Source organism: Euwallacea similis, chromosome 17, assembly GCF_039881205.1.
Source record: "Euwallacea similis isolate ESF13 chromosome 17, ESF131.1, whole genome shotgun sequence".
Classification (NCBI taxonomy): Eukaryota; Metazoa; Arthropoda; class Insecta; order Coleoptera; family Curculionidae; genus Euwallacea; species Euwallacea similis.
The window spans coordinates 973314-993510 of NC_089625.1; the positions used below are offsets into that span (position 1 = coordinate 973314).

The 20197-nt window shown below is 36.0% G+C and overlaps 1 protein-coding gene across 1 annotated transcript; it reads right to left on the bottom strand.

The window, feature by feature from the left end:
* Positions 1–18791: 18791 nt before the first annotated feature.
* Positions 18792–19898, bottom strand: LOC136414286 (uncharacterized). Its single transcript, XM_066398209.1, has one exon. It carries the CDS (start codon positions 19896–19898, stop codon positions 18792–18794), a length of 1107 nt encoding a protein of 368 aa, XP_066254306.1.
* Positions 19899–20197: the final 299 nt, after the last annotated feature.

The following is a 20197-nucleotide window of genomic DNA, read 5'->3' on the forward strand; positions in this document are numbered from 1 at the left end:
GAGGATCTACGCTGACTTTCAAAAAACACCAAGAAGAACACATCGTATGTATTTGAAATTTTGGTATATTAGCTTTGTAAAGAGCAAGAAATGATTAAAATTTCGAGTTTGTATCTTAATGCGATATGAAGTTTTTCTTTACTAGTTTATCTGTGACAACCATTCTTTTCGCAACTTGTCTAGAGGTAGATAGCGATAAAGATATTATTATTCGAATAATATTTAACGTTTGATAGTGCAAAATGCAGTTTATCGCCAATCAGCTCCATTTGAAAAGGGAAGAATTGTTGGCATGCATGAAACAGGTTTATTTATCTGCGAAATTGCGCGAAGATTGAGTCGAAACGCATCAACAGTATTAAGAGCTTGAAAAGATTGGTCTAATGAAGGATTAGTAAATCCTCATCGTGGTAGTGGGATCGTCCAAGAATGACGAACTAACCAGAAGATCAATGACTTCGTCATTCAGCGATAAGTGCCGCGTTTGAAACAATCCCGTCTTTTGGTGCTAACTGGATAGCCACCCTAAATCAAAGAGTCTCCCTTAGTACGATTTATCGCAGAATTTAAAGTTTCGGACTAAATTCATATCGTCTTATGAGTCAATTTCCATTAACACGAGATCACAGGATGGCGTAACGGGAGTGATGCCGTCTGAGGGTGCAATGAGTGGATGAGTGGAGAAGGGTCATCTTCAGTGATGAGAGTCAATTTTATTCATGGCGATCGCATGGAAGGTGCCATTCTGGTTTAATACCAGGTGTCATACTTTGGGGTGCCATCCAGTATGGTAGTCGGTCTCCTCTCGTTTTCATTTATGGTCGATTAAATGCTCGGAGATACATTAATAGTGTCTTAGAAACGGTTTTTGTACCAAACATGGGCGATCATCCTAGAAGCACATTCCAACATAATAATGCGCAATTACATAAAGCCAACTTTATTTTGAGATATTTAAAAGACGAAAATGTGGATATCTTGCCTCGGCCGGCTCGATTTGCAAATTTATCTCCATTAGAACACGTATGGAATATAATGGTTCGGAGACTTCAACGTTTGGCTCGTCCTCCAAAGACCATAAATGAACTCCACGAGCAGATGCAGATTGCTTGGGATACAATACCACGGGAAGATATTAACAATTGAATTTTGAGCATGCCACGTCGCTTATAGGAGTGTATTAATTTAAGGGGAGATATCACACATTATTAAGTTTTTTTACTTATTCATAAAAATTTTCTTTTGATATTTCGATCGTTTTTATCTATCACTCAACCCAACGTCATGCTAAAATTTCAAATATATACCAAGTGTTCTTCTTGATGTTGCAGTTTTTTTGAAACTCACTTTATTTTCGAAATACCACAAAATGAACTTTCTCTTCGAAATATGTTAAAAGGATGATTTCAAAGATTTCTATCTAATGATCTAATTATAATTATTACATTTGGAAGATCTCTTAATAACCAATCGCAATAAAATTTCTAATATTGTGACATTATAGATCAGTTAATGTGCTTCCATCCAAATCTGGAGATTCGCCCTTCAAGATTGCCTTAGAGGTTTAGTGATTTGCTGGAATTTCTAGCTAAAAGGTCAGATTAATTCAAGTTAGTTCGCGTTAAGTTTTCTATTGACTTGAAAAACTTGCTAGATCAGATACTAAGAAATAATACGGGATACCATCCATATCTTCCAATATGAGAGAATATGAGCATACCTATGTTCTATTGCAGTTTCTTGTTAGTTCTTGTCTTTTTATTTCTTTTCCTGTCTACAATTTCTTCGTTGGAAGAAATTTACTTATCAATTAAATATTAATAACTTAACTTTATCAATTCAAGAAAGTGTGTCACCTTGCGGAGATATAAACCTAAGAATACCTAATATGATACATTAATATTTAATTAAAGGGGTTCTTTGGGTAACGTCCTATTCCCGAGATTCAATCAATCTAACCCCAGATGTCAAACACGTTATTGCAGTCTGCTCCCTTCTTGGCAAAATTATTTACGCGTTTGTTATCGTTGATCTCTGTATGCCCCGGTATCCCTTGATTTGAGGACTTTTTTTATTCCATGAACCATTTTTACTTATTGTGAGAACATTGCAGTCAATTTTCCACCATAAATCCCTATAGATTAAAAAAGAAAGTTAAATACTGAGTCGATTGGTTGAAAACATACATACATTCGATCCCCTGAAATAAAAAATTCTTATCACTTTGACCAATCGAGTAGTCCCAATAAATTTTTCTTTAACGACAATGCAACTGTCTATAAGAAAGCAAATATAATATTTTCATAAATTTTGAATGAAAATGAAATTTTATCAAAAGTTTGGAAAACAGAGACCGCGACCATACCCCCCCGAGTAACCATTATTTCTAAGTCATGCTGAAACGGGTTCCATCGCTTCAATCACAGTGTCTGGGATGTCTTTGGTGGGACCAACTGAACAATCCAAAAGTAAAAAGATTTGATATCGGCGTTTTCAAAGTATACTAAGTGACATAGAAAAAGGAACACTTGGTATATAACTTCTAATCTCAACAATTTTTTGTGTAGACTTTCTTTAGGATTCCCGAAAAAAATGATGAAAATTTGAACCTTATCGGAGCAGTTTTCCCTGCAGGCATTATTTTGTTGCAAAAGTAAGTTAGTCTGCATTAGTACAGATTTAGTATTTGATTTACACTCATTTAACGTTATTTGGTGACGTGCAGTGCTTTACTATTCAATTTTTATTGAAACATTATTATGCCTCCTATACGAAGACGTGCTAATTTTCATCAAGTTTTTGAATTTGAAAGAGGTCGACTAGTCGGTATGAGAGGCTGGATTGGCGATTCGGGAAATAGCCCGAAGGCTGCACAGATCAATGCATACAATAGCAAGATGTTGTCATGCATGGTTCGTAGAAGGGCACCAACGACAAGCTAGAGCTACAGGACTTCGTGCAAGAACGACAGAACGTCAAGATTGTTATTTACGGTTGCTAACAATATGAGACCGTTTTATTATCACAAGCGTTGTTGCTAATTAGTGGTTTCACATGTATGGAAAGGTGATTCACATGCGAACGATCTATCGCAGAATAAGATCCTCTGGACTTTTTTCCTTTAGACCACATTTAGCCCTACCTTTGACGGGACATCATCGTCAGCTCCGCCTAGAATGGTGCGGAGAACGGTTGCATTGGGATGTTCAGTGGAATAATGTTGTCATGATGGTCGCGCTAAGGTTAGAAGACGTCGTGGAGAAAGGCGCAATCCCGAATTTTTTGTCGAGAGGCACGTTCACCGCACTGTGGGAATTATGGTTTAGAGTGCTATTTCTTATGGAAACAGGTCACTTCTAGCCTTCATAAGAGGTAATACGACAGCCCAACGCTATATCCGAGAAGTCGTAGATCCTTATTTGCTACCCTATCTAAGAACTCTTGAAGCTCTTGTTTTCCAACAAGACAATGCACGTCCACATGTCACCAAAGTTTCCTTACATCACTTGGAGGAGTGTCAAGTTCGTTTGTTGCCATGGCCCCCAAGATCCCCCGACTTATCGCCCATTGAGCATGTGTGGGATGTGATGGGTCGAAGATTGAGATCATTGCCAGTGCAGTCATTGACCATGGAGGCCCTAATGCATGAGATCCAGATAGCATGGAATGAATTGCGTCAGGAGGAAATAGATCACATGATAAGATCAATGCCGAGGCGACTAATAGAATGTGTACAAAATCGAGGTGCATCCGCACATTATTAGCTATAGCAAACAAACTTCTACGTAAAACCTTCTAATTTTTTCATCAATAATCAACAATCTATAAATTAGTAGCAATAATAAAACTATGCAACAGAAAATTAATCTGATGATTATATCTGGGCGTTCCTTTTTCTATGTAACATAGTATATTTTACCTCGAGTACTAAGTTCGGTTTTATCGAAGACTCCAGGAAAACTGCTACTAAAAATGTGATGTGTCTTTAGTTTTGAGATGGTACCCACACAATCCGCTCTGGATGATCGTACGCGAGATTCCGTTCGGTGCGGTGCAATAAAATGGTTTCATTCAAGATTTTGTCTCGAAGTTTCTTGCGTCACAGAAAAGCACCCTGTCGGAGAAATTTCTCTCCAAAATGCAAGTTCAAAACTGAATCGAAAGTGTGAAGAGAGATTTATGTAGCTCGTCCGCAGATAATAAAGCTAACCACGAATAGTTCTTGTTGTTCCTTGTCGTTCTTGACTTGTGAAAATGTGACGGCAATTAAAATTTTCTGGCTTTCGACCCTCTTGATAACAATAAGTCGTGTTCTCACGTACCCTTCAACCGCTCGACGTAGACCCAAGACTTTAACTGCTTGGTTTAATTAAACTGAATAACTCGACTACTGAATTTTGAAAAATGTGGAATTTTGTTTTTGCCATTGATGTAGTGCAATCACTCTTGAAATCAAATTAATTATTTGGAGCACTTATAAAATTAAAACGTCAATGGTTTACCAATCCCACAAAGGGTTTTTACCACATTAAATCAAAAGACGAAATATAAAATATGTATATTTTCCTTGGATTCCAATTTATTATGTATCGTCAGCAATAGCACACTGGCACGAAACATGAAGACGGATAATGATCGTCTTAAATTGCTCTACCTTTACCAAAGAAAGGTCCGAGTCGCGTTCGTGATCACAAAGCTTTCCAGACTTTTCCTTGCGAGTACATCAAAGGGACACTGAAAATATCAATTTCCTTTGTAAGCGTGTACGAAAATGCTTTGTTTGCGAACGCTCATATTGTTGACGTCTCGTCGCAATCGTCTCGAATATAAATGAATTATTTAGTATACATGATGCTGCCTGAAATATGATGGGCCGCCTAACTCGCGAATAACGAGCTTGATGAAATTTTCAACAGCCACAAAGGAGGGGACTTTGGCCCATAGTCATCAAAATTTCATGAGATTTCAATTGTTATTTATTTGAAATTTTCAGATTTATTACACTCAAATTTGCAGGCATTTTTTTTGCTTGAAATACAAATCCACTCAGGAACTTCCAACGGAACTCATTTCAAAAGTACACGAAAGCGAAGAATTTCCATACGGCAAAGTTTCACATGTGATTTCTTATGCATTCAGGAGAAAACTTCCAACTTAGTGCTTTATTTCCTCGCATTTTTCGCGTCTGCCATATATGAACTTCCTTCACTTCTAACTTTTACAACTTCCCTCGGAAAATGTATGCAGATGGGTTGTGGAAATGTAAAAATCGAAGCAGTTTCTTGAATTCTTAATGCATAAGTTTCGAGATGGCGTTTTATATTTTATTTTCGGCGCCAGGGAATCTTAAATTTGAAAGTTAATCGGTAACAGTGGGGCTCAAGAATCAAATTTTTCTTGTTTTAGAAATAAAACTTGTCCTAAAAATCTTCCTATTCCGGAAAGGGAACATGTAATTTCGGATGAAACCCGGATCGGTGGTTTCCTGGTAGCAGATGTGATATAATACACACGCCACAAAAATTATCGCATCATCTATATTTTGAATTTTTTTGGCTACATTAAATTTTTTGTTGTAATTTTTTGAGTTCCGTTTCATTCAAATATTTTAAAAATTACATAAATTACAAATTTGTTTGTTTAAATTAAAAAGTTGCCTTCATATACAAGGTGAATAGAAAGGTATCAAAAACAAGTTTGTTAAAGGTGTCATTAAGTTTATAAAAAAGACTAAATTCTTTGCAAATTTGCAATACAATATGTTTTTAGTATCTTGTATTTCCCGCTCTTGCCCTCACAACAACTTCCATTCCTCTTGATAAACTTTCAAAAAGCCTATCGATGTACACTTGCTCCAAGTTGTTCCATATTGCGTTTATTTTACGTTGAAGGTCATTAAGGATTTTGAATAATGCCTGATGGTGTTGTATCTCCCAGCCTATGTGGTCCCATAGATGCTCTATTGGATTAAGGTCTGGGCTGCGAGCTGGCCAGTTTAATGTAGCAACGTTTACTTCTTCAAGATAATCTCGCACTATCCTAGCAGCGTGTGGTCTTACGTTATCGTGCGTTAACATAAAATTGTCGCCAATAAAAGACCCACATAGTATAACATGGGGTTCTAGGATATCCCTTATGTATCGATCGGCCGTTATTCTGCCGTTATTAACACTCACTAACTTTGTTCGTCCATGATAAGAAATTCCGCTCCATACCATTATTGACCCACCTTCATAACTTTCCTGTTCTCGAAAGTGACATTGATAATACTGCTTTCCGGGCCTTCGGTATACTGGCATGCGTCTGCCCGAAGGATCCAAACCAAATCTAGACGCGTCTGTAAAGAGGATATTGGATCCTTCTTTTAGACCCCATCGAGTATACTCTCTAGCAAATTGCAAGCGATAACTCGACGTTTGCTGGTAAGACGTGGGCCATTAGCTGGAACCATTGCTCGTATGTTGTGCTTTCAAAGACGATTTCTTATGGTTTGTACGCAAAATATGTACATTTCGAGCAGCTAAGAGTTCATTTTGGAGCATCCGAGCAATACAATGTCGGGCTCTTAAGACCAAAACTCGTAAAAAACGATCATCCACAATTGTTGTAGTTCTCCTATGACCGTGTCCTTCTCTTCTAGAGTATTGTCCGATTTCTCTATATCTCTGAACAGCTCTTGAAATGGTATCCTGTTGTATACCCATTAAATTTGCCATGTATCTTCGACTTCTCCCGTCTTCTACTAGCGCAATATCTCTGACGACTTCCTCATCGGTCAAATGACGTGTTAAATGTTGCGGAGCAGCCATAATTAATAAATTTAGTACCCAACTTTAATTCGCATAAATTTCACGGCAGAACATACAGAATGAAATCTTATGTTGCAAATCAGAATAAGTACCTATTGGCGTTTATTCTAGTAAAAATAAATAAATAAACAAAAATATATGTTTTTTTTGTAACTAGTCAGTTAAGGACGGATTATTCAGAAAACATGCAAAAACCTGTCACAAAAAATTTAACATTTTAAAAATGTTGATGAATTTTAGTGGTGCGATCATTTTTGTGCGGAGTGAAAGTACTCTATTGTCGGCCTCCATTCTCATGGCATTTAAATACCGAAAAATTTCAAGCTCGGAATCACATTCAGCAGTATGAATATCGTCCATATTTATTCCACGCCATTTTACTATTATTGAAACAATGACCGAAGAAGCGTCGAAGTGTTGCCTCAGTGACTAATAAATAAGCCACTTAGTGCTGGGGCTTTGAAGTATGCCCTGCATCCGCTTTTTCCAAACGCTCTTTGTTTTTGCGTCATTAGTGACCCTGCTTTGTTAAGTGACATCCACTTTTTCAGCCGAGAAGACAGCTTCAGGCAGGGGCCCGCCGCCTATTCTTAATTAGATCTTGGAAGCTTTGCTTGCTATATTTTTCTCTATCCTAACCCCTTAGACCGGAAAATCGCGTCCCTGATCAGCAACAATTTTCTATTTCCACGTCAAAAAGCTCGAATGGCACCGCCCTAAAAATAATTAATGCAGGTGGCGAGAACATCGTTCTCTCGCTTAACCGAGTATAAAAGTTCGCAAGCTCCGCATCGGAAAATGGGACATGCATTTCCCGGCGTAATAAAAAGAAAACACCGCACTTTGGAAAATTGACGACAGAAGCGGTGATGGCTTTCTTTGGTGTGGCTGACGGGAAATCAAGAGAGCTCATTTTTGTCGCTTCTTGTTGCCTCCGAGATTAGCAGGTATTCATATTATAGCGTGTATAAATTGGGTAATATACAGGATGTCCCTTTCTAGAGCTCACGAGGATCTTGGTAACCATAAAATATACGAGGTCGGTTAAATTGGAGAAAAGTTGCGCAATTCGGAGTTCAAGGATATGACGTTTTAAAATTTGAAAAATAGGTTAATCACAAGGAGTGGCACTCCGTCATTACGACTTTTCCTGTTTTACACTTGGCAATGTTATATGTGAAATCAGACGTTTCGATTTGCGACCACCATCATCAACATAATTTTTTCTTATGAACGCCATCTTGATTTTTCACATGTTTGGAATTAGTTTTTTCTAACTAAGTTTTCTTTGTCATGTTCGGCTTCTATGTGGTCATTTGCATGGAAATTATTTTGCTTTGAAAATGACCAGATGTTTGAAAAACCGGGCCTAAGATGTTCTATCTGTCCTTAATCTTTTACATATAGCGATGTTGTTAAAATAGCGTTTAGAGTAGACCCTCTGTACTTATGTAAGTATTATAAAGAAAATATGCCAACGCCAATAGAGTATGACACCGAATCTTTTGATAGCTTAGAAAGGGAGGCAAAACCTCAATTCAAAGATATCCCCTTCGTCTTCTTCCGAAAGAGTAAAATATCCGTTGCCTTCCAAAGAAAAAAAGGGCATTTTCCGCCTGGAATTAAGAGAAGAAATATTTTATGTGGGGAGTAATGTTCTTCGGACAAATGGATAGAAAGGAAATTAAAAATTAACAAAAGTGAAATATCCAAACCAAAAATAAATTAAGAAATAAGCATTGACCACGACGTGGCACCTGCATTCCATTCGTGCTTTTAATTCTAGTGGTCAATAGTTATTTTCTAATCTATACCTCTATCTCTTAGTTAGTTGTAGAGCCAGTAACATGTGGCAGATTCACGATAACAAGATGAAGTACAAAAAGTACTAAATAACTTGAAAACTGCAAAGCGCCCAGAACATGATTACATTAATTGTTAAGGTCATCATATCTAAACAGCCGAATTAGGCCCGGTTTTTCCAACTTCTGACAAAGAAAACCAGGAAGATCCAGAGAAAATGAAATGCGAGCAGAGCATTTTTTTAAAAATTTCTATGGAAATTATCTTACTGGCAAAGCTATCAAGAGGTTTGGGAAAACCGGGCCTTAACAATCGTACAGGACCGGGCAACATTTAGGAAACTATACTGCGTTCATGTCAAAAATTGAAAATTCACCTGAAAAAAAATTATTTTTACGTGTTCTAAATTGATTGTAAAGTCGCTAGGGGTAAACTTCAGAATCTACAACTTTAATCATTACTCGTGGGGTGATTGAAGTGGTGGTCAGTAAATCAGATGTGCAGGAACAACACTAAAGGGGAGACTACCTTTTTCCTTTCCACATTATACAGGGATCAACAAACATTCACCAGATATTCATAGAATTCAAATGTGATAGTGCATTTCTATAGTCGGATGATTAGAAAAATCAGTGAAGTAAGCAGTTCAGATTTCTCTTTTGCGTTGGTTAGATCAAGATTTATTCTTTGCAGCCTTTAAAAGGTCATTTTTTGCTAAGCTGTTTTCTTCGTGAAATTAGTCTTGGTCCTGATGTATCGTTTTGCAAGCCCAAAGCTAATTATGTAGTTGATTAATATAAAACACCTCCACTGCTCTCTCAATTTGATAGAGCCCACCATAAATCAGAGAGAGCGAGGAAATTCCAATTCACTAGAAAATATTTCAAGATTAAAGAGGTGGTAATTCTGTTAACAATTGAGGTGAAAGAAGCTTGGAATGACTTGGAAAATGGCAAGACTCAGTGAAGACAATCAGCAGAAAAGAACCCGAGATGAGGAAACATGCTTGCCACCATTCACTACTGGTAGTCATATTTTGATGGTTACCATGCTCAACCCCATAACTGGGATTAGCGGTAGAAGAGGGCTCTAAGGCTTTGTTTAGTAATCTGAACCTTCATCCGTGGAGGATTCAAAATATGTCATTCAGTAATATACAATATGGAAGACAGAAGGACAAAGGGAGGTGCCGAAAGTCGTAGCTCGCATTCCAGATGGAGGTTCAAGAGGGAATTAATTCAAACACTATGCAACAAAAAGAGGTCGACAAGAAAAATGTACCCTTGGTAACGATAAATCTCCTAATGCTGATAAGCACTGATAGTAATTAACAGACAACATGAGCTATGCAGGAATGTTTTTCAAACAGCAAATTCTGAAGAAAACAACGCGAAGAACGGACAGTAATCTGTTAGCCGTGGCAACTCTGTGGTACAACACATTCCACAAGTAGAAAAGTCTGAAAAATTAATAGAGAGACAGCAACGACTAATTTACAATTCAATGACTATATTCAACAACGACTAAGGAAGAACCAAAAAAAGCTTTTTTAATGTGGTAGTTGGGCCTATATGGGAAAAAGGGCGGTAATCTCCAAGACCTACAGACTTTGTGGGACACACATTCAAAAAGTAGAAAGAATGATTGAAGAAATTAGTAGAGAGACAGCAATATTTATAATAATAACTACATTTGACAGTGACTAAGGTAGAACCGAAAAAGCTAGATTCGAGAATCTTTACCGAGCTTTCGGGTAGGTTGTTTTGAATGAAAGTAATTTTTTTGATGTGGTAGTTGAGCCTATACGTGAAAAGGGGAAGTAATCTCAAACGTAAAGAGATGCATTGCGGTTTATTTAGATGGTGGGGGCGGCAGGAGGTGGTTGAGTGATACAATGCCGCCTCTCTCGCGTGCACCCATGCGTATGGAAAATAATCTTCTCGGACAAAATGAAAAATGCCGCGAGTTTCGCGTTCTTTTATTAAACCTGCTGGGATACGGCAGTGGCGGTTTTAATAAAGTACGCCGTACCGTCGGTTTGATCCTCTGAAATATAGCCGGAATAAATAAAAAGGGCTTTGGCGAACGTTTGCGCTTGTTTTTCCTTTATATGCCGGTTTAAGAATGCCTCGTATTCTGAGAAAAACTTATTTTCCTACAGTTTATAAAACTAATTTGACGTCACTTGATCCGCGGGAAGTTCAAATTTAACAAAAATCCAGAAAATATGCGTCCAGAACCATATCAAGGTGGATTCGGCATTTGTAAGGCTTGCACTTGCAAAACCCTAAGTACAATATCAGATTCGATCGAGTGTCATAGCGCATTTTTTCCAAATCTCGCTATAGATTCGCAATAAGTAGTAAAAGTAAACGGTTTCGCCGAAACCCTGAAAGCTGCTCAAATATTAATTAAAAATTATCTTGGGCGCTGAGTCAACCAACTTCAATGAAAATGAGTAAGGGTCTTCTTCAGTGAGGGTCCGCATAATTCCTCGATTCATAAAAAAGTAGCTACACTATTCGAAAATGCAGTTCTTCTAACTCCAATAAAATACCCGGCAAAACCATTGAAAATGCGACATTCTGTTCATTCGTTTTCCCGGTCTGCTCTGAGAAAGGCCGTATTCTTGCTGGGTTAGTAAGCATGGAAACATTTTTGATCATGGGGTAAAATCAAAAATATACTTATGTGTATCTCATAACAAGAGATTAGAATGAGCCTCCTGTACATTCTCCCTGCATATATGTATATGTTACCGTCAAAACCCGATCTAATTAGGAAAAACTAGTATTAACCATCAGTTTTGGACAATTCTAGAATTTCCTAAGAAGGTTAGTTGAAACCAGTTTTAACTTAAGAAATGTTAGTTATTACTAGTTTTTACGGAACATGTTTTGTTAAAACTAATTTCCACTAAAAATGTTACTGTCAAAACCCGATTCAGTAAAAATCCGATCTAACTAGAAAAAACTAGTATTACCTATTAGTCTTAGAGAATTCTAGATTCTCCTAGCCAAAACTACAGTTTCCTAAGAAGGTTAGTTCAGGTTAGCGCCGGAATTTCCCTAACTGAAAATATCTCTAACCAGAAGATTATGTTTGCAAAAATTGAGTCATTGTTACCAAGAATGGCGATCTACAGAGGCGGATCACAAGGGCACATTACATAATATGTTTAATAGTTACGCAAAAATTCATGAGACACTTTTGTGCATATTCCAAAAATTTCAAATAATCTACCAGTTAAAACTAGTTTTAACTAGATAAAACCGTTATAAAGGGAATATTCTCTTTTAACTAAGATTTTCAGTTAAATCTAGTTTTGACTAGGAAATTTTAGAATTGTCCGAGGCTAATGGTTAATACTAGTTTTTCCTAATTAGATCGGATTTTGACTGAAATCGAGTTTTGACGGTAACATATACTATATCAATTTTAGCGGAATTTCTTTTTGCCAGTATTACATATGTTAAGGACTTTAGGTTATTGTTTTTTGGCGTAGTTTGCTTAGTTAATTTGTTTTGTACTTTCATCCCTTAAGTTACGCCCATGTGCATCGATACGTATTTGAAGGATTCCATCTGAGCGCCAGGCCATAGTACCCATCAAGCCATATCGAAGGGCTCTTTATGGCTGGGAAATACGCTATTCGTCAAAGGAAGCTTTCTTAATTGGACCATTGCCGCGATCCGTAGTTCGGCGGATTTGCCATACTTCAATGAAAGCGACTTGTATAGGTATTTGCCAGATGGCGGCTATTTATGACCTTATGCGCGACCATTGCCCGTAAGGGCTTCTGATACTGGTGCGCCCCTGGTTGGAGTTCCTCGGGTTTAGTACTTAAGGGATGATCGCAGTAATTTTGGTCTCTTTTTCTTTTGACCGGTGCTTGCTCCAGACATGTGATCGTAAACGTAGTTTGTAATCTTCCCAACTAAGCAAACTCCCACTTCATACTTAGACCAGTACTTTACCATTATTTATATAAGTGAAATTTAATACAGTCCACTTTCGTAAACCAAATTGTTGTTTTCGTGGTTTTCGTTTATCGAAGGAACCTCAACAACATACAAACCTCAAACCCTCCCTAAAAGAATCCAAGTGTAACATTTTTAGTCAAGAAACCGAACAAGAATAAGGTGTTAACTAAACATTGCCTCGAGGGGTGCTTCCAAAATACCGTATTAATATGCATAATAAAATCGACAGAGGCAGTTTTATGCATAAATCGGGCAGGCAAATGGGCAAACTGTGTGTGGGAAAGCCGTTTGTGCCTTTTAATAAGACAGTTTTTATGCAAAGAGTTCCTTTGGTAGGTGCACTTTTATTAAATTGAAATACGATTTAAATATCGGGTATCTGTTGAGAGGTATTCGAGTTAGAAGAACATTCTGTATATTAACCATAGCAATTTTATAATTTATGCATTGTGGTGGGGTAATAAATTGGACCGGGAATTGCACAAGGATGAAAGGTTTGAAGGTATATGGGAGATAACTTGACGTTCCATTTTTCGTTTAAATAGAGAAACAACATATTATGTAAAAATTAGATTGAAATTGAGATAGCGTCAAATTAACCTTTGAATTGCGGTGACGAAATAATTTTTTCTACTAACTAGTTTTAAAAGAAACTATTATTGGATGTGTCGAATGACTCTAAAGTAAGATTTCTCGCTTTTTTTTCTGAAACAGTTCAGTAAGTTAATGACATATAAACGACTCATTATTGACCTAACCAGCTAATCGGCCATCACTACCGCCACGACTTCGTTACGGCTGTCATGGAAACTAATATTAACTGAAAGTCACCGCTTTGATGTTATTCAGGATGTGTTGCTTTTTTTGTCCTGGGTTACATTTTTGCTTATTTTAGGCAGGTTTATTGTTATTTTGCAAAAGCTATGTGTTTTCGCTTATAAACTATATAACTATTATATACTATTATATACTATATAATAAACTATATATAAACTAACTTTCAAAAGTCTTGAATCTCCCTAATATTTATATTTTCATGCATATAAATAATACATTGGGCAGAGATAGTGATTCAGTATGGACGTCTATGAACAAAAACCAAAAAAGCAAATAAACAAAAAATAAATTTAAAAAACTACTTCAAAAAATGGTGCATTATTAAAATAATATGAAGGTGCAAGACTTTTGCCGATGAATGTATATTGGTTTTAGCAAAGTTTTGTAAAACCATTTAAATTCCGAGTAATAAGTATAAATTTAGAGCTCCCAAAAAAGATAACAATATGATTTTATTGAAATGAAGCATAAAACACAAAATTAAATTGTAATGCAAAAATTCAAAAAATGAAAAATTAAATTGTTTCAAAAAACAAAACATTAATAATGCAACAACAATAATTAATACTAAGTGTTTGAGCCTCTACTTCTCATTAATGCATTTATGCGTCTAGGCATTACAATAATTAGATTATTGATTGTTTCCTGAGGAATATTCATTCATTCTTCTGTAGCGGCAACAATCAGTTCTTGCATATTTCTCGGTGGGTTATTCCGGTTGAATATGGCTCTTGAAACGAAATCCCATACGTACTCTATGGGGTTCATGTCAGGTGATATCGCCGGCCATTCTAATCTTATGGTATTATGATTTTCCATTGCGTCGTGAACAGCTCGGGTGCGATATGATCTGGCATTTGTCATCCATAGACATGAACTGATTTCTTAATTCATTGCGTAACAGCGCAATGATAGGATTAATTATGTGTTTAAGGTAGTATGCATTTGTTCATTGTTGACACATTGCCACAATTGACATGTAGCATGTCATTGTTTCAGATATATAGATTAATGGAGTCTTTCTGTTGTACATTATACCACCCCAAAACATTTGTGTCCCACCGCGATGAGGAGCAATTCCAGTTGCTGTTTCTAGTCTATGTCGATGATCTGATTCTCTCCAAGTTATCATTTGGTAATCGTCACTAACTAATCCAAACCGAGACTCGTTTGTAAAAAACATTTTTTCCAATCTGCAAATTTCCAGTTTTGATGATTCTTTGCCCATTGCAAACGTGCTGTTCCATGGCGATGAGTCACCAAAGGAACTCGTAAAGGTCTTCGGGACCTTAACCTGTTTGTAAGACTCTTCTGCGAATGGTAGTGCTGGAGATGGCGCGGTTATACGTTCTCTGGAACTGAGATGTTAGTACTGATGTCAGTACTGGTTAGTACTGTCCGACCTCTACGGGCTGATTGAGCAATGTAACGATCTTTTCTAATCGTGGTAACACGAGGGCGACCAGTACTTCGCACATCCCTATACTTTTCATATCGTTGAATTGTCCTGCTGATGGTGCTTCTTTGAAAATTTAGCCTATTGACTATTTGGTAACGAGACGAACCCTCTTGCCACAGTCCAATGATTCTATCCCTCTCAAATGCTGATAACTCGTTTCTAGGCATGATGGCATGTTTCTTGCATTGAATTTTTACCAGTACTGGTAGACAACAAATGCTTTGTGCAAAAAAAATGAACAGATAAACATGTTTTCAATATCTTTTTATTGCCTATAGTTGTAAACAAAGTGCTCTTTTTATCAACAAAATATTAGGGATATGTTAAATTTATGTGCGTAATTAACATGGAGGTGCAAGACTTTTGAAAGTGAGTGTATTATTATGATCCGAACGTCAGTTCACAAGCCGAAGAGCATAGCTCTGAGAGATCTAATACGTAAGGGTCATAAGCATTTCGTAACCGTGGTGAATATACAATTACTAAAACAGTCCAAATTAAGCGTAAATTACATCCAAAATACAAAAAGACAACGTGAATTAAAACATCAACGTCCACATTTCATTTGATCAGTTCGATGTCAACCATGATAAGACGACAATGGGGATGGAGGCAACGTTGTAGCCAATTCCCTCGCTAGGTAAATAATAAGCTATACACGTGTCACTATTAAACTGTTTTTTAACTGTTAAAGTAAAAGGCGGGGAAAACGTATTTTACAGGCATTCGACGCATTTATCAGACATGTCTTTTAAAGCAGATACATAGCAGAAAAAACGATTATTTATATGGTAGTATGTACCACGGTTGTGAAATACTTATGGCCCTCACATATTAGATCCCTCAGCGTTAAGCGTTCCGAATTTTAAACTTGATAATAATGTCCTTCACAACTGGAGGATGATACACTATTTTCCACTACTAGGTTTACCTAAAATAAAATTAAAAAAAACGTGCCTTCAGTTATAACATCAACAGTGACGTTGCAATAGGGATCATGATGACATTATGGCCGATTAACTCGCTAAGTCAATAATGAACCATATCTAACTTAGTATTCAACTGTTTTAGAAAAAATGGCGAGAAATCGTATTTACAGTTATTCAACACACTCGGTATTTAAACTTGTCGCTCGGGTCATTAATGTACTTCACAATCTTAACGTGTAACATACCATTTTTTGTAGAAATGATAAGTACATAGCACAAATACACACATTACTTTATCAGTGATAAATTACAATTCTACAACAATGATACTTTCATCAGCAGGTCCTCGTTTACATGGAAGAACTCATTGCAGCTCCGGGATGTGTAAATGGTATGTATGTTAATAGATGTATAAATCTAATCTCTTTAAACAACAAATTAAACCCGTGGGAAAAAGTGATATTTTATGAAATAAGCAAATTGTTGCTAGGCAAATTCCTGAAAATACTTAATATTGCTGTCTTTCAAACAACATTTCACTATCAGTTACAAAAAGTAAATTTTTTCACAACCAATTATGACAGGTTATGGGTGTACCGAATTTTAAATTTGCAAGGCCTATATCAACTTATTATTCACAATTTTTTCTAGTCGTGGGAAACAATCGCATAGAACTTGCACAAAATGATGATTTCCTGAATTGAGCACGAAATGAGCAATATTTCGTGTTCGGTATGTAATATTCTATTTCCTACTCTCGTATGCAAAAATGTACTTTACCGCATTGATTTGGGTGTGATAAGTACCAAACGAGGTAATCGGTAATGTCAATTTGATTTTAGCAACCGCATTAGACGGATTTTTAAACGAAGCATTGCGAGAGCTTTCAGAAAATGTAATCCTGACTATTCAAAACTTTTCGAGGGATTATAGAAATTGTTATCTGTCAAAGATTTGCTATTTGTTAATAGTTGACACATGTCAAAACATAAAATCCCTATAATGTTTCGACATCTGTCAAATGGTTTTCAATCATTTCAAAATTTAAAAAATCGGAATTCAGGAAATATCACGCATTGCAAAAACGCTTAATATACATATAATGATATATCTCGGGATAATCGGACTCAAAATATAGAGAGGTTGTAGGTGTTGAAAAGTTAAATTGTTTCCTTGGAAAGTATCTCGTAGGTCAAATTTACAGCGTCTAGTTTTGGCTCTTAGTGCCAATATACAGGGTGTCCCAGATAAGGATGAACAGCATGGGGATCTTGGAAACGGTAATAGATACAAAATGGTTTAAATTGGGAAAAAGTTGGGCAATTTAAAGCAAATTAATAATCTGTTTTTATATCGACGAAATTCCGAATGGTTACGAAGATATCCGGAAAAAAACGAATTTGGCGGTTTTCGTTTTTTGCAAATAACTCTTATACGGTTATAGTTAGAGGAATAAAAGTTTTACATTATTAAAGCACTTTTTTGAGAACTGTTTAGCAGTGTTGCCAGTTTTCTTGTTACATCCTTACTTTCGGAGAAAAATGAGTAAACTTTTGATTTTCATATGGGCGTGATATCAATTATTTATATTTTCAAAATCGTCATAAAATTCCCTTTTCAGCCATGCATTACATTTAATATTTTTCTCAGAAACTCTATGAGTTATAGCCATTAAAGCATTTTTTGATAAGCATACCTATGCCTGGAAAATAATGGTGGTTTATTTGAACATTTATTATAATTTGAGATTTTGATTCGATCCAAGTTTAGCCGCATTGTTGTTATTAAATACATAATTTGAAACAATTATTTTTTTAATTTTAGGGTGATACCAGTAATATATTTATACTTTTAAATAATGTTGACGTTTCCACAGCATTCATTTATTTAATGTGCACCATTACTATAAGTCAAAATCATGGCCTACTTATCAAAAAATGCTTTAATGGCTATAACTCATAGAGTTTCTGAGAAAAATATTAAATGTAATGCATGGCTGAAAAGGGAATTTTATGACGATTTTGAAAATATAAATAATTGATATCACGCCCATATGAAAATCAAAAGTTTACTCATTTTTCTCCGAAAGTAAGGATGTAACAAGAAAACTGGCAACACTGCTAAACAGTTCTCAAAAAAGTGCTTTAATAATGTAAAACTTTTATTCCTCTAACTATAACCGTATAAGAGTTATTTGCAAAAAACGAAAACCGCCAAATTCGTTTTTTTCCGGATATCTTCGTAACCATTCGGAATTTCGTCGATATAAAAACAGATTATTAATTTGCTTTAAATTGCCTAACTTTTTCCCAATTTAAACCATTTTGTATCTATTACCGTTTCCGAGATCCCCATGCTGTTCATCCTTATCTGGGACACCCTGTATATGTACTAATTAAAAAATTTTAAAAACAATGAATTCGAATATATACAGGGTGTCCCTAAAAGATGTGTACAACGCTCTACCACGTAGAGTACAGTTCAAAATAAGTCGATTTAACTACACTTGCCTTAGTGCCTTAGTTAATAATAACCGAGATACAGGGCGTCAAAGGTGGAAAATTAAATCACATTTTCTTTAATATATTTCTACTGCTTCGAAATAACTTCAGGAAATTTTGTATTTCGGAATTTCTCGGGACCAGAAATCCAAATTTATCGTCGATTTCGTTGTATCTCCTAGGGGGCGCCACAAGTAGCTATTTCAATACATTTAAGTCGCCAATACTTTTTTGTGTCACGGTGTACGTCACTTTGAGTTTCAGAAATGTTTTTCCCACCTTTTTTACTTAAAAAAAGTATACCATGCTAATATCTCTAAAACCAGCCGTTTTCGACAAAATGGCATTCTAAGTTATAAACGCATAAAACATAAACAAAACATTTAATAGTAGAAACAATCAGTTATTAAAAATAATTTCTTTAAAGAAAACAGTTTAATTACAGTTCAATTACAATTTATAATAAATAACTAATTATTATTAACTTTCCTTAAAACTGGTTCAAAATGACTGCCACCTAGACGCCTGCATAGATTAATTCTATGCAAGAAATTAAGTTGTAGTCTTTGAAAAACTTCTTTATCATTTCTAATTACATTTGTACATTGCTGAATCCTTTGCCACAGATCATCTCTATTATTTACAGATGTCGAATAAACTTTTTCTTTTAAGCTTCCCCAAAAGAAATAATCCATAGGTGTCATATCTGGAGAGCGTGGTGGCCATTGTACTGGAGCGTTGTTACCTCTGCCAATCCATCTGTTTGGATATTGCTGATTTAAAAAGGCTCGAACATTAACAGAATGATGAGGAGGAGCTCCGTCGTGCATAAACCATACTTTTTGCCTCAGAGCTAAAGTTAAGTCTTCCAGCAATTCTGGCATCGTATTTTTCAGAAAATTTAAATAATTTTCTCCATTAAGCCGATCAGGTAAAATAACAGGACCAACAATGAAATTATCTACTATTCCAGCCCAAACGTTGATTCTAAAATCCTTTTGGTGGTGTCGTACTTTGGCTGTATGCGGATTTACCTCGGCATAGACATGTTCATTATGAATATTTGATATTCCAGTTCTAGTAAAACACGCCTCATCTGTAAACAAAATTTTTTTGTGGAAAAACATATCCTGCGTTCTCTGGTCATTTATGAAAGAACAAAAATCAAGTCGTAATTGGATATCTCCTGGTAAAAGCTCTTGAACTTTTTGTAAATGGTAAGGATGTAGCAAGTAATCCTTTGTAACACGATTTATCACACTTTTAGATATGTTTAGTTCTAAGCACAATCTCCTGCAGCTTATAGACGGTTCTCCATTAATTCGCTCTAAAATTTGTTCTTCTGCAGCGGAAGTCCTTATAGTGCGAGGATGTCCACAATTAACCATATAAGGAGCCAAACTGCCTGTTTCACGAAGCCGTCTTTCGATTCTTGCAAATGTTTGATGGTTTGGAATGCGTCTGTTTGGAAACATATCATGATATGTCCTTACAGATTTCCGACCATTTCCTCGACAAAACCCGTATGTTAACAACATATCCGTCATTTCTGCATTACTGTACCTTTCATTGGACATTTTGTAATGACGTACTACTATTAGTACTATTTAGATATCAGGAAATCACATAAAAAAGAAAAAAAATGATTTGAAACTTTCGAAGTGCCATTTAAAACAATGCAATAACAACAACTGCCTTAAATGTCATGTATTACGACTTGATATTTTATGCGTTTATAACTTAGAATGCCATTTTGTCGAAAACGGCTGGTTTTAGAGATATTAGCATGGTATACTTTTTTTAAGTAAAAAAGGTGGGAAAAACATTTCTGAAACTCAAAGTGACGTACACCGTGACACAAAAAAGTATTGGCGAC